The sequence below is a fragment of the Drosophila gunungcola genome, unplaced genomic scaffold (genome assembly GCF_025200985.1).
Source record: "Drosophila gunungcola strain Sukarami unplaced genomic scaffold, Dgunungcola_SK_2 000040F, whole genome shotgun sequence".
NCBI lineage: Eukaryota > Metazoa > Arthropoda > Insecta > Diptera > Drosophilidae > Drosophila > Drosophila gunungcola.
Window position 1 is genome coordinate 637,429 of NW_026453210.1, and position 15,964 is coordinate 653,392.

Below are 15,964 nucleotides of genomic sequence, written 5' to 3' on the forward strand. Positions count from 1 at the left end.
TTGGTTTTGCCGAGAAAAGTGCATGAGTGAGATTTTGCTTCAGGCCTGATATGAATACCATCAAAGCGTCATCTCGGAACTTATCACATAGCACCGCTGCCATATTTCTCTCTTATGACATATTCACTTTGTTTGTGATCAGTGTCAACTTTTTTTCTATCTCATCGTAGTACTGCAACAGGGTAGGGCCAGCCTATCTAAGAGTGCCTAACTCCTGCTCGATGACGTGCATCGGTCGCTTATCACTGTACGTAACATCGAGGCGATTTATGATCGCGTCGAAATTCAATACCGTGCCAAACGAGGCGGCATCGGCGGGGCCTCTGACTTTACTTCTTATGATGATCACTGCCTGATAATGGCGTGAACTACCATTGTATCGTCTGAATATGTGGTAGGCAGCGGTGGCGGCTTGCCTCTATGAAACATATGACTCTTGTGCCCCAGCAAATTCGTAGGCACTTGACAGCGTCTAGGGTTGCATTGAACTGTATCCCTAATTTCTATGACTGCATAAACTTTAACTTCTGGCGTTGGAGCCGAATCTCGGGACGCGGTGGGCGCAGCGCGCAATTCTGCCATTTGGCTGGTCAATGAATCGATTATTGACACACAGTAAAAACAGTTCAGATTAGAAAAATGAATGAATTTAATGTAATATATTTTTTTGTCATTCAAATCCCGAATTTTATCGGGCTCGGAGCCGTTTCCGCAAAATCGTTGGGTTTTTGTTGTTGAGCGCCAATTAAAATATTAGTGAGATGAACGGTAGCTTCTCCTGTCCTCTCGGTGTGGGTAGACGTCAGGTCTACTGCTGCCTGTAGGCTGCTGGTTGCTGGCTGCAGGATGCTGGTTGTTGGTTGTTGGCTGCTGACTGCAGGCTGCTGGTTGTTGGTTGTTGGCTTCTGACTGCTGGCTGCAGGCTGCTGGTTGTTGGTTGTTGGCTGCTGGCTGCAGGCTGCTGGTTGTTGGTTGTTGGCTTCTGACTGCTGGCTGCAGGCTGCTGGTTGTTGGTTGTTGGCTGCTGGCTCTTAGCCGGCTGGCCTAAGACTTCCTAAATTATGATTTAGGAAGATTACGTTGGGAGGGTAACTGCCATCCCTTCACTGCTGGCCTAGATACTCAGTCAGTGTTCAAATGATAAATTGTTTAACGGCGGTTGCCGGAGTTTGTTTTATAAGCGATGTGATTTTTTCTGAATTTAAATCAGAACTGAACTTAAAACTAACAAAAAATGAAATTCATAGCGGCCACGCAAATATGCAGTGCTTGCCGGCTATGCACGAGCATCCGGCCAAATGCCGCGTCAGCGTTGTTGGCCGCTGCTGGGCTTCGGACATTCGGTCATTGCCTCCGTCCGGTAACCTACTTAGTTAACTTATATATGTTGATATTGGACTGGTTCTGACTTTGGTTCGAGTCTTGACGGAACGGGTTTGCCGTCGAACATTAATTCCCACGATAGTCCTGCCTTTTCTTATTAGAAGAGTAGTTAGTTTTAGTTAGTTTTACCAGAGTTTTTTTGATATGAACTTTTCTGGTATGACTTATTACGGTCTGTTTTTGGTAAATGAAATTCTGCTCAGCTTGGCCCCACTCGTAAGCCATCTCGATTGTTGTTGGGTTTCTGGCTAGGATGACCTTTCTGAGTGGGTTCCGCAGCCCGACCAAGAAGGCGTTATGGCAAATTCAATCGTAAAGGGGTCTTTTCGATGCTGCACTTACTCCATGGTCTGAATCTGCGGGAAGTGGTAATAGTTCATTACGGAGTCCAGTAATTTGAAATGCGCTTAAGGTTTTCTCTAATACTAGCCCATTCAAGTTCAGTATCTAAAATGATTAACGTCTCGCCCGCCTTACCTATTATTTTGTTTCTCAAAGCTCTTAGTAGTAACTGTCCGTATGAGGTTTGATCTGTACCCCTTATCAACCGTTAAAATATAGTTATTGTTCCCAAAATAATCGATCTGCTGTGAGATACATTACATTTAGATACATAAGAAGGCTTTGATATGGTGTACATATATTGCTTCATCGTGTATTGGACTGAGGATACAAGGGCCAATTTTCCATTTTTGAAGTTTGTGGACAATTGAATGTATATTTTATCAAATGGTTTGGAAAGTCTAGGGAGATGATGGAAAGGTGGCGTTTTAAGTAAAGCGATCAGGTCGCTAGATGGTCTACACATAGTAGACTGTCTATGACCGTTTTTTTTCCCTCTTAAAACCGAACTGGTTGTTGTGAATGAGTTTGTTTGTTATAACAATCCAAAGATTTTCCCTAGGCATGGAATAAGTGCTATAGGTCTGCAGGATTTGGCTTCTTTGTGGTTTTTTTTTGCTTCGACTGCAACTTCTGCTTTTTTCAGGAGCAGAAGCAGAAGCATCAGCTCATTTTAAAAAGCACCCGCTCAAAGCAGTGAAACATTTTGCGACTTTTGCTACTTCGACTTCAGCTATTTAAACACTGGGACGGACTAGGCATATAGCAGGATTCCATTGGCGAATATATAAATAAACGCATTAAGCCTAATGAGCATTTATTTACACAGGGAATCCCATAAGGCTAAAAGCTGCGTTTAAAAAAATGCGAAACATTCGCTTTGAAAGTATTTAGTAAAAACACCGAAAAATACCGACATTTAACTATATTTTGTTAGTGCCACCACTAAAATAGCATTAGCTAAATGCTACATGCGTCAAGGGAATCAAGCACATTTGAAAATTCCACTAATGCGGCAATGGAATCAGGCTATTAATTTGTAAGCTGATTGGATGCTTGCATACATTTTCGATGAATTCAAGTTGGCATGAATTTGGGAGGTGATGTTGTTATTGACAGTTTTTTTTTGGCTTTTCTAAACACTTGTATTTGGTGTAGGCTTTTTTGAATTCAATTATATTTTCTATGTTTGTGTTTTAAGTTTAAAGCAGTTTCTCTTCATTGTTCCACCAGGGTACAGTACGCTTGAGGGGAAAGGTAGACTTTTAAGAATTCGAAAAATGGGATCTTTGTGTCATTCATTTTCTGATTATGTCAGCTTTTTTGTGTATGTTTTTTGTAGGTTGATATAGATAGAATATACGCCTCAAATTGGCTCTGGTGGAACCCCAGGATGGGTGCCAGCTGTTAAAGTCACCTAGGACTAGTGTGGATAGATTTGATGGCAAAGAACGTTTTGCAAGTTGTTAAAGGTAATGTTTTTATTGGAGGAAATATAAGTGGAGTTAGGCGTACATTTTTTTTGGAATCTCAAGTAATTCCACATGGTAGATAAGCTGAACCTCTAACTACATTAATGTTGTAGCTGCAGTGCCGTTAAAAGTTTATTGGAATTGTATGTAATAAATTTATTTCTAATAAAAAATTTTAGTTTTCAAAAGTTATTTCTGTAACCCTTAATGTTCCATTGCATTATTTAAGTTATTATCTTAGTTCAAAAGCTCGGAGGGCCCCAGCCTCGGCTGTGTTTGATTTGATTGTTTTTGTTTGTAGATTTGAGTTGCGGGCATGCGTTTGAAGGTAGAAAGTGGTAGGATTTGAGCATGGTTAGGAACTTGTTTAGGGGTCGATTGAATTGAACTGAATAGTCTCAAAATGAGGTGAGGTCAGCATATGATGTTGCCTGTTTCCTGTGGGTACTTGGTTTGTGAGGTTGGGTCCTTTGAGTTGTTTAGTTCTTGATTTATTTGGAGTTGTGTTTGAGTTGTGGTTTTGGTGATAGATGAGTAAAAATGTGGGGAGCTGTTACAGTTTAGGGACTTCAGAATTGTGAGGGCAGTTTTATTGTCGCTTTTTTAGTTCTGATAGCCACGAGCTCTGTTTACCGGGCATCTTCTGTTAGTAGAGTTGTGTGGGTCTGTAATTTGGTATTTTTTGCCCTTAATGCATTTTTGTGGTTTTGTGTATTTCTCTTGTGTGTTTATGTCCGTGTGGTGTTTCTCGCCCTAGTTATACCATTTTTTTATACCCTTACAGAGGGTATTATAATTTTGGTCAGAAGTTTGTAACACAGTGAAGGAGATGTTTCCGACCCCATAAAGTATATATACTCTTGATCAGGATAATAGAGGAGTCAATATAGCCATGTCCGTCTGTCTGTTTTAATACGGTTTGCGAGCTCAGTTTAAAAGCTAGCGATCTGAAGCTTTAACAGTCGTCCTAAAACATGTGTACGCATCAAGTTAGAAAAGAGCCCCGATCAGACGTCTATATCCTATAGCTTCCATATGAACAATCGGATATTACTTGCAATAATTGAAGATATTTCGCGCAGTGTAGAAGCTATTGATATGCATCTTTCCAAATCGTATTTTTTTTATGCATACCTCGATCAGGGTAAAAGCGCGTGCCGATCTATATCTTATAGCTTTCAAGGAGTATTGTTACACTTTTCGGCAAGAGTATTAAAACTTCCGAGCCGGATCGGACGACTAAAGCATATAGTTCCCATAGGAAAAATCGGAAAAGGGGATTATAATTTCAGTCACAAGTTTGCAACACAGTGAAGGAGACATTTCCGACCCTATAAAGTATATATATTCTTGATCAGCATCACTAGGAGAGTCGAGCCATGCCCGGCTATCTGCATGAAACTTTCCCAAAAGTTGTCTTTATATTGCAGGTGTAAATAAGTTGAATCGGCCGACTATAGCTTATAGATCCCATAGAAACAACCGGAAAAATAAATGAAAAATATTAAAAGTTTTCTGTTTTACAATTTTTTTTTTTTAAGTTCTTAGAGATGTAGTAGTAATGGTCAAATATTTCCGAATTACGGTTAAAGTTTCAGAAAAATCGGAAAAATTATAAAGCTCCCATAAAAACAATCTGAATATTAAAAATAAAAATTTTTTAAAAATGTTGCTTTTATATTTTTAAATTTAAAACAATATTATTTAAGAAATACAAATAATTTGGTAGTTTAGATGAACGATTTTAATTTAATTCAAATCGGAAAACGATATCGTATAGCTTAAACATATACGCATAAAAATCGAATTTTTTGGGTTTTCAAGAATATTTAATTATTGCAATTTCTGCAAGGGTATATAAACTTCGGCTTGCCGAAGTTTGCTTCCTTTCTGTTTTTTTTATGTGAATGATTTTTTTTGGGCCTTCTAGCTGTATTTTATCCCTTAAACTAGTATACCATTAATTCCATTACCTGAGGGACATCAGCGGGACAAAATGTAATCAGCCCGAGGCAGCAAAACTCTGACAAATCAGCTGATTTTGTTTGAAAATAAAAGGAATCAAAATAAGCGAAATTTTTTTTATGTTAAAAGGAAAAATGAAAATGGTATCAAATTCATTTCCGAGTGAAAACTATAACAGGCGTGTATAGTTGCATAATGAGAACGCTAAAGCCGAGTTTCTCAAAAGTCATCTTTCTTTTGCAGGTAGTATATAAGCGGAAAGGAGTGGGATCGGCCGATTATATCATATACCTTCTATGGAATAATCATTAAAATAAATTAAAAAGTGTTTTTCTGCTTTTCTGTGCAAATGTTATATCTGCACGTATAGAAACTAAAAGAAATTTTAAAACACCGAGTTATTATAAGAACTTTCTCATCTCCGATTCGTCAGCTACGCCTGGGCGATTTTTCGGACGTTGATGTGCTATGATCAGTACAAACAAGTTGCCCTTCTGTCACCAAGCAAAGCTTGGCGCGCGGCGCCCTCTTTTCTAGGGGAAAAAAAATAGTAAAAGAATGGGTTAATTAATATATAAAATTTATACCAAATTAAAAACCCAATTAAAAATACTAATTACGTGTTAAGTAAGATAAGATTAATGCCTATAAAATTGGTTAAGAGTCAGTAGCAAAAATTATATTATAGACATTACATAGTATTCTAAATGGCTCATGTATGTCAGAGTTCGATCTACAATGTTTCAAAATATGTTTCAGTGGTACTATTAGGCACTGAAAAATGTGGGCGGCCCAGTAGCTCGGAACTCTCCACATCCCCGTTAATATGTTTACAAATAAAAGTAATGCAAACATCGTTCTGCGGTTGGAGTTTTTCATTAGGAGAAATCAACTAGAGTAATATGGTAAGGTAAGGTTTGCATCCCATTTAAGGCCCCGTAGAGCAAATACTAAAAAGTTTTTTGCACAGATTCTGTTTGGTCTATATGCACACCATATTCGGGACTCCAAACTGGTGACCAATACTCCAGGATTGGACGAACTAATGAAATAAATAAGGTCTTTGTGACATACGGATAATAAAATTTTTATAAATCCAAGCACTCCCCTGGGTTTATTCACCATGGACTAAATATAGTCAGAAAATGTATGTTCTGGTTCTAGAAGGACGCCAAAATCATCATAACTTAACGTTATCTGCGTACACAAGGACGCGTGATTTTGTCAAGATTAAGGGAGATCTTTAATAAGTAATGTTAAAAGAAGTGGGCTGCCCTTGGATCACCCTTGGTTGGATCAGCTTACTGACAGAGCTTTTAAAAAGGATAACTTGAAATCCATGGAAATAGACCTGCGTGCTATAAATCCATGCTGACATGGAGATATAATCGATTTACAAAGACGTGGCAAATGAGGGGTAACAACGTTTTTGAAAAGCTTGGAGATAGTGGATAACTTTGGGATACCTCTATAATTGCTAGTATATGATTTATTTTCCTTTATATGAAGGGAAATAACAAATGATTCCTTCCAAATAGTCAATACTTTCTAAGGATAGGGTAATCAATTTTTGAAGTGGTCTGCACAGGGTCTCTGCGCAGTATCTATCACATAGCTAGGAACACACACATACAATCCAATTACTACACAAAGAAAATTAATCAAGTATATTGCACTCAATCTGAGAATATTCGAACTCAAAAGAAATCCAAGATAAAAAATTCTCTGTTTGAGTTCAATTTACTCAGCTTGAGTAAAAAATTTCAAGAGTGATTTTTATACCCTTGCAGAGGGTATTATAATTTCAGTCAGAAGTTCGCAACGCAGTGAAGGAGACATTACTGACCCTATAAAGTATACATATTCTTGATCAGCATCACTAGGAGATTCGATCTAGCCATGTCCGTCCGTCTGTCCGTCCGTTTCTACGCAAACTAGTCTCTCAGTTTTAAAGATATCTGCATGAAACTTTCCCAAATATTGTCTTTCTATTGCAGGTAGTATATAAGTCGGACAAGCCGGATCGGACAACTATAGCGTATAGCTCCCATAGGAACAATCGAAAAAAAAATTTAAAAAAATGTTTAAATATATCAGAGTTACGGTTTAAATTTCTTCAAAATCGGACAACTATATCATATAGCTCTCATAGGAACAATCGGAAAAAAATACAAAAAAAATTATAACTTTGCTGTTTTTAAATTTTTTTTTAGGTCTTCGATATATAGTATTAGTTAAATATTTCAGAATTACGTTTTACATTTCATTAAAATCAGACGACTATAGCATATAGCTCCCATAGGAACAATCGGAAAAATAAATTATAACTTTGCTGTTTCTTAAATTTTTTTTTAGTTCTTCGACATTTAGTAATGGTTAAATATTTCAGAATTGTGGTTTAAATTTTATCAAAAACGGACGACTATAACATAAAGCTTCCATGGGAACAATAAAAATATTAAATATTTCGGCTTGCCGAAGTTTGCTTCCTTTCTTGTTTGTTATTGAACAGTCTAAATTGCCTTTCTTTGTTGCAGACCACTTCATATGCGTTTTCAATTCGCGCAATAGTCCGAAGAGCGCTTGGTGGAAGATGAGCATTTTTATCTAAAAAACATTTATTTTCAAATGAAGCTTATTTCCACCTCGGTGGTAACGTTAGTAAGCTGAATTGCCGCATTTGGGGCTCCGAATACCCAGACGTCGTCTTAGAGAAGACAATTTATTCATAACGAGTGAGTGTTTAGTGCGGTGTATGACCAGGCAACAGGAGCCGTCGTAACTGTCAATGGTGACTTCTGTCGCGGTGTGTTGGAAGACTTTTTCTTCCCTTGAATGGAAGATTTAAACATAGACGACCTATGGTTCCAGTATGAGGGCGCTATGTGCCACAATGCACGGTACGTTTGAAAATTAAATTATCAGCCGAAATGGCTCGCAGCTGCGATTTGAACACGTCTACTTTTTGTGGGGTGCCGTCACGAATAAGTGCTATGCCAACCATCCATAGACGATTGATGTCCTAAAGTACGAGATTGAAGTCGTAATTGAGAATATTAAGCACCATTCTGTTGAAAATGTGCTAAAAAATTGGGTCGATGACCTAATGTAAGCCTCAGGAATATCCATATGAGTGAAGTGGTTTTCCACACCGCAATGTTAAGGCTATTCAATAAAAGCCAAAATATAAAGCTGTCGTTGAGTTACCGACTTTTAAATACCCGTTACTCAGGTAACAAGTTTCAAACTAATTATTTTCCACAAAACATTCCGGGGCTAGGTGGCGTCTTCTGCGAAACGCATTGCCAACACTAAACGCTAAGAGCGTGCGGCACCCCCACCTTTCGCTAACAGTTATTTTACTCTGTCTCTCTTCATTACCGATTAGTATGATCCTATCTATTAGTGTTTTGCCGGTAGAGCAGTGGCCGAGCAGCAGCAGAACGGCGGTAGAGCGGCGGCAGAGTACTTTAAAACACAATAACTTTCAAAATAATAAATAATATACAATTTTTGTTTGCCGGTGGATATGACAGAGTCCAATAGCTAAGGTCTAAAATGTGGCCTCGTTTTGAAACAAACATTCGCTGCGCAAATTATTAGAATCTGAATTTTAAATCCCAAATCTCTCTTTTATAGTTTCCGAGGTCTCGACTTTCATGCAAAAAAAGAGACAGACAGAATGGCAACCCAAATTTTCAGCGTGAATTTTTTATGTTTGATACTTCAAATGTGCTAGTGTTTTTTTTTACACGCTCCTGCAAATCAAAGTCTTCATATTATATTTGTCGGCTGCCTCCTCATCAAGGTACACATCTATGCGGCAGAACGGGCTAGTGACTAGTTTTTTTAAAAATTATTTTCCTTATATTTATGTTTTTTTTTTTTTTTTGGAATTTTGTTTGCCTTAATGGTTTTTGGTTTGCTTTTAAAATTGTTGTAATTTCGTTAATATCTGTTCATTTTGGTTGGTTTTTATTTTTATGTTTTTGTATGTCTTAATGTTTTTTTTGTCTTTTTTTTATTATTGTCTTTACCCTTGCAGAGGGTGCAATAATTTAAGTCAGAAGTTTTCAACGCAGTGAAGGACCCTATAAAGAATATATTCTTGTCCTTCTGTCCGTCCTTCCGTTTCTACGCAAACAAGTCTTTCACTTTAAAGCTATCTACATAAAACTTTTCCAAAAGTTGTCTTCTCGTTTATAGCATATAAAAAAAAAATAAAAAAAATAACTGCTGTTTTTTAAATTTTTTTTTAGTTCTTCGACATATAGTAATGGTTAAATATTTCAGAGTTACGGTTTAAATTTCATTAAAATCGGACGACTATATCATATAGCTCCCATAAAAACAATCTAAATATTAAAAATAAAAATTTAAACAAATTTTGTTTATAAATTTTTAAATTTAAAAAAAATTATTTGATAGTTTAGATGAACGATTTTAACTTTATTCAAATTGGAAAACGATATCGTATGGCTTAAACATATACGGAGTCCTCGGTGACTATGGGGATTCGGTCAAGTGGTGTGCTCTTAACGCATACGCCTTTGGAGACACCAGCCCAAGGCTAGTCGCATCTTGCTTGCTTTTATTTGTGGGGAGTTATACAACTCCTTTCATTCTTACTTTGAGAACGAAAAAAAGACTCGTCTGCGCTATGCCTTGCTATTCTTGTGCTCCTCATACTCGTGTTCATCCATCCCTCGACGCGTATAGCTTTTAATGGAGTTCCACTGCGCCGATCCTCCTTACATGTTCTGAATTTCCGCCCAAGATGTTTCCCCATAGACTTTTCGCGTTCTTGATCTTCCCTATATTCCGTCGTCTGGTCAAACTATTTAGTCCCGATCGGTGTCCAGTATGTATATTGATTCCTTTGGCCTAGCGTGGAATAGCCATCCGATGATAGCGATGTTCTGTTACTCTTCATATGCTGCTATTTCCGGTGATTTCTGCCCATCGATCGACATTTTCGTCCAGTGCCTATCGACCGCTTATTAATCGAAGCGCCCTCATCCCTAAGCATATGATGACTCACAATGATATGGTAATAGCAAATTCCTACTGATTTGTTTTTACCTATTATCACTTTCGCTTCATAGCTTGGGGCAGGACTGCACGTATACCCTTTCTTGCTCTTGGGTCCGGTGTCAACGACGCGCGAGGTACATCACTCTTTTTGTTTGTTTGCATTTCTTATATCTCTCATTTCAGATTGCCGGCTCAGCTGTAGTGCCTTTTGTGTTTTCTTTTTTATTGTGTCCGCTTGTGTGTGTGTGCGTTATTTTCGGGTTTTTCCGCCTCGGCATGCTACGGTAAAGCTCTTGAGCTGTACAGTCTCCGCAATTTCCTCAGAGACAGAGATTTGGTCGTGGGCTTGCGCATTTCGTACAGAGTCCGCCGACGCAACGGATTGATGTTGGCTTGTGGCCTTATCCGTTCCTTGCCCTGAGCATCACTTTAGTCCACATGGCGTATCGATGAATGACTCTGGCTTACGCCCGACGCTATGAATCTGTCTGCCTTGTGTTCTGGGTCCCTGTGCATTAATTGCTTTCTATTAAGAATCTGACGTATGCGCGATGCTATGGTCAGCTCCGCTTGTTGTTGCATGCTCGAGTTGTCCTCGTTTGTCTGTACCGTGTTGTTGTGTTTGTTGTTTTAGCTCGCTGACGAGTGGATTCCGACGTCCAAGTTACGTTGGTCTTGCCCTGCGAATTGCGGGGATTTTCCTGTGGGGTACACGGCGCTGTGAATCGTTGTGTAAATCCCATCTCGCTCAGGAATTTTTTGAAAGCTCGGCTGGTAAACTGCACTCCGTTGTCCGTTATTACAACTTTTGCGAATCCTTATCTAGGAATTATCCTTTCGCGGAATGCTGTACGTAGCGGCACTATCTTTACCCACTTGGAAAAACTGTCTATTAATACTAGCAACATCTGGTTTCCATGCTTAGATCCTGGTAGCGGTCTGACGAATTCTACGCACACTGTTGCCCATGGTTTAGACTTATATATGAAGCATATCTCGCATTTGCAGGCCGCAAGCCTTGCATTTGTTCTTCGACTTCCCACTTGTACTGCCGCTGGGGATTCTTGATTTTCCTTGAGGACGGTTTCCCTCAGTTCTCGCGGAACACAGAGGTTGCATGATGCCACATCTTCGCTTCCTGCTCTGCGTTGGATATGCCTATATAAAGCTCCTCCCTCCGTGAGTTAGTTCGGAAACTTCTAAGGCTGTGTCTTGATTTTCTCGCAGGGTTTCTCAGGGTTTCTGGCAGAGGCTGTCTCGACAGTGCACCAGCCACAACGTTGGGATGCCCCTTCATGCTGCAATTCCCATCACGCTATCCTTCATGAGGGGCTTTCGATGCTGTTCGCCCACAAGATTGCCAGACATTCTTTTTCTACTCCATAGTTTTTTTTGGCGCCATTCAGGGTCCGGCTTGAATAGGAAATAACCTTCTCGCCGTTTTCTGTTTCCTGCGTCAGGATTGACCCTATCGCTGACGTCTGTCTGTAGCACGAATGGTTTCACAAAATCTGGACATGCCAGCACAGGATCGGCCACTTGTCTTGCCTTTACCTCTTCGAATGCCTGCTGGTGATCTGTACTCCATGTCCATTTCGGGCCTTTCCGCAATAGATCATTTAATGGTTTCACTTATCCTCATTTATCCTGAGGTTTGCCTGCTTTAGGCGTCGGAAAACTTCTCTCATGTACCGTCTAAGTTCCTCCAGTGTACGCCCGATCACGATGACATTGTCTTGGTATGCGAATGCGTGAGGCGACATCTCTGGCCCAATAGCCGGATCCAGTGCTCTCTAAAAGTTTGCCGACACGGAATAGTACTTTTCCTGGCACCGTGAACGCCGTGAATTGCCTGCTACTTTCTTCTAAGGGAATCTGCCAGTAGCCATCTTTCAAGTCTAGAATACTTATGTATATCGCCTCCCTCAGTTGGTCCAAAATGTAGTTTTTCCTTGGCATTGATATGTCTAAAGCCGACACAAAGTCTCCACTGACCTGTCTTCTTGTACACTATGACAATTGGGGAGCTGTCCGGATTTCTCGAGCAACTCGTCGATTTTCGCAATGACTTCCCTTTGCACCTTTGGGTTCTTCAGTTAGTATCTCTGTTTGATTGCCACCATCTCTTAAAATAATCGATATCAGACTGTAAACCGAATCCCGATTACAAATTATTATAGGACAAAGAAAGTGTAACATCATCAGCATACATTAATACTCGAGAATGTGTTATGACAGAAGGAAGATTGTTGATGAATAAAATAAATAGCAATGGGTCCAAATGACTACACTGAGGTGAGACACTTCAGATGTTTCGTTAATCATATCGGAAACTGAGTTTTTAAAAATAACCCTTTGAGTTCTTCTATTCAAATAACTTGAAATCGAAGTCGGCGTTGTCGGTCAAGCCGGCATCGGCGCAACCGCCTTATGTTTTAGCTTATATTTATCTCCGAGAGCGGCGGTCACCTTACTAAAATCTGTATATATAACATCAGTCTGCATTTTAGTATTAAGTAGGTTCATGGTAGTTGACCTTTGCATAACAAAACCATGTTGATATGGTGATATTAGCGAGGAGCACAATTGTTCTAAATGAGAAGTAATAATGTGCTCAAATGCTTCAGGTATTGCAGATAATTTGGAAATATGCAGTTCGACAGATGGCGCCACCTAGACTCCGATTGATTTGTGGGGTATATTTCGTTTGGAATTTACAAGCTGAGTAACGGGTATCGAATAGTCTTAGTAGTCTACTATCTAATTCGACTATAGCGTTCTTGTTTTTTTTAATAAAGTTTTTGACAGCTGCCTTTAGTCTTGTTTTGGTTGGTGTAGACCGATGGGCCTGCCATTCTGTGCAGAGTCGACGATCTTCCAGTAGGTTCGACTCAATATGTATATTTGTTCCTTGCAATGGTATTGGCCATAAGCTCCGGATTACAGTGACATAACTTTTGTGAATTGTTTGAGTGAGTTTTAAATTTCAGCCTCGCATGATATTTTTAGTTGGAGTGTTATGATGATGATGATGAGTTTTATTATTTATCTGTTTATTATGTTAATTGTTTCGCTTTCATTTCTTGAGTGCTCGGCCTCTTTTCTTAGCTAAGCTTAGTTTTATCTGCTGCGAAGTCGGCACTGTCGGTCAAGCCGGCATCGGCGCAACCGCCTTATGTTTTAGCTTATGCTTATCTCCGAGAGCGGCGGTCACACAGAGAGAGACAAGGAATCTTATGTGCGTACATGGATATAATTGTTGCAGTCGCCAACTGTGGGAATAAGCTAGCACGATTTATCACTCGCTGATGTCGTGTGTGGTCAAATTACGTTTGCATTTGAAGAGTGCTGATCCTGCTGATTTGGCTAACGTTGCTGCCGGTGGTACAGTGTGTACTCTGTATGCATGCACACTATAGGAGCTCAATATGGGAGCTTACATTTTTTCTGATCTTCAGCCCGTGTGTTTTGTTCAATGTAAGAAATTAAGCTCGATTCAGACAAATTACAGCGAAATCAATAACTAGGTGTTTTTTTTTTTGGATCTGTAGGCCAGGTATAAGGTCTACCCGGTGAAACAAACTCTAGCTAATTGGTTGTGGTGGCGATAATTTTGTATAATTGACGAGCATGTCAAGAGCCCCAGTATTGATATTTTGCATTATAGTCATCTTTGCTATAAAGTGTTGCCTAGAGAGTTTGCTGTTTTGAAAATTGGGGCATAATATACGGCTGATTTTGGCAAAGGTCGAGAAGAACATTGGCTAAGGAGACTCCAGTGGGGGTTGTAGAAGGTATAAAAAAATTGGGTTTGGTAGCACACTGGGCAGTAGCTGGTTGATTGTGCCATTGACTTAGACGACAATTTTTAATTTCTTTTAGACTGGGCATCCCCTGTAATTGGCACTGCTAAATCTTCTTTATTTTCTAGGAATTTAGGAATTTACTGGGAGTAAAGCGCAGTAACTTCTTGTGTGTCTATATTCCTGTCAATTTGCGCACTAAGCAGGTCCGTTTCTTTTGTGAGGCTCCTCCCCGGTAATTTTGCGGTGAAAAAGATACTGAAGCTTGTATATTGGGTGAACTAAATATTTTTTGGAGTGTGTTGTCTCAGGCTGTAGTTTAATTTTAAATAATGGCTGTGCGATTTAATTCTTGCACTATTACTTCGGGCTGACCGTTAAACGTGTCCATCTTACGGATTAGGTCCAAGGTCTACTGCCTTACCGTTAGTTTACGGTGTGTCATCTTTGTGCGGGTCCGAAGTGTTGGCGACAACATCGCAGTTTATTCTTTTCTACTGCTGTACAATTCCTGAATGTTCCACACTCACAATCAGAATTCACCAGACTATTCCGCATTCAGAAATAACGACTTCTTCACATGCAAGAAAAAGAAGCATTCTACTAGCGAAAGCTCGAGTCCGTCCATATCGTCAATATACACAGAAGCAACTCCTCTCAACGCCTTACTCGATAATAGTTCCAAACCTTTTATTTATTTAAAAAAAATCTAGCTTTTAAGACTTAAATCTAAAATCTAACTATTAAAAAATTAAATTTTTTAGAAATCAACAATTATCTTGTAATATATGTTTGTGAATCATAAATATTCATTGTAATGTTCCTTATAATTATGGGTAGGCTCTAACCCCAAAATACAAAATACTGGTAGATAATAGTACTTATTTTAGTCAATTAGTAAAAAAGTGCACTTTTGCGCTCGTATTTTTTTCTAAAACTTTTTGTGTCACGAGTGTGATTTAGTTTGGGTGGAATGGTAGGAAAATGATGCAATAATCTTTGTAATGAAATAATTATTAAATCATTAAACTTTCCATGTTCTCTCTCAAAAAAACAACTGCCAAAAGCAAAATTTTAGAATTTTTAAAGTTTTTTTTGAAAAAAAATCAAAAAAATTCGATATGTAATTAAATTAAAAAAAAAATATTATAGATGTCGTCCCAAAAACATCATAAAAATATGCCTTCTTTCGCCTTTAAAACCCTACCCCTCCCTTAAAAGAAGATGTTATGCCCGCACTGACAGAATGTCGCGTGGTTTTATTGAATGGCCCCAAATTTCCGGTTAATTTGTGGGAGACCACTTCGTTGCAGGTCATTTTATCGACCCAATTTTTTAGCACATTTTTGATAGTAAGTTCTCAACTTCGACTTCAATCGTAACCAAAAAAAAAAAATTTCAACGGAATCAAATCGAAGCTGCGAGGCTGCCAATTGACATTGCTTTTAAGGCTGATTATTGATTTTTGAACACACACTATTGGCAGATTGCACCGATTATTTTTATTATTAAATTACAAACGTTAATTTACGGTCTTGTATTACCGGGAATCCTCAATAGTTGTAAGCATTTTTATTAATGCATGATGATTTGGCGTGTCTTCAAATGCAACGCACACTGAGCGCAGGGTGCAATAGGTCTTCGTGTGACCGAATTCTCGACTATTTGTGATGTAGAAGGTGTTGCAGATTGTAGATGGGGGAACTGAGTTTTCTTCTTTCAATATATTTCAGGTATTCAGGTATATTTCTAATATCGAGCTTGTTTTGTAGTTGTTGTTGTTGTTAGGACGGAACTCACGGCTGTAACAGGGCTGGCTGACGATGATCTGTCGTGTGTATGCTTACTTGCATTGTTTTGTCAATTTCTTGGGGAGTAACTGGCCGCTGTGAGTGCCAAGGGTTGCTCTGCAAGCTGGGGGCGCGGCAGAGACCGATTATTCGTATTCTTGGGTACATTTCGGAG

The 15,964-nt window shown here is 39.0% G+C and overlaps 1 protein-coding gene across 7 annotated transcripts in view; it reads left to right on the top strand.

Moving 5' to 3' along the window:
* Positions 1 to 15,964, top strand: part of LOC128263974 (eIF-2-alpha kinase activator GCN1) — a 72,977-nt gene that overhangs the window by 12,434 nt on the left and 44,579 nt on the right. Inside the window, exons 3-4 of one of the 7 annotated variants that reach the window (XM_052999256.1) lie at positions 5,922 to 6,072; positions 6,133 to 6,258. The exons of 3 other annotated variants lie outside the window; for them this stretch is intronic. In XM_052999256.1, the coding sequence (XP_052855216.1) occupies positions 5,922 to 6,058 (137 nt within the window). In that variant the 3' untranslated portion in view covers positions 6,059 to 6,072; positions 6,133 to 6,258. Of the gene's footprint in view, positions 1 to 5,921; positions 6,073 to 6,132; positions 6,259 to 7,699; positions 7,994 to 15,964 lie in introns of those variants that run through there. 3 more of the 7 variants (XM_052999258.1, XM_052999257.1, XM_052999259.1) reach the window with 3 other exon arrangements.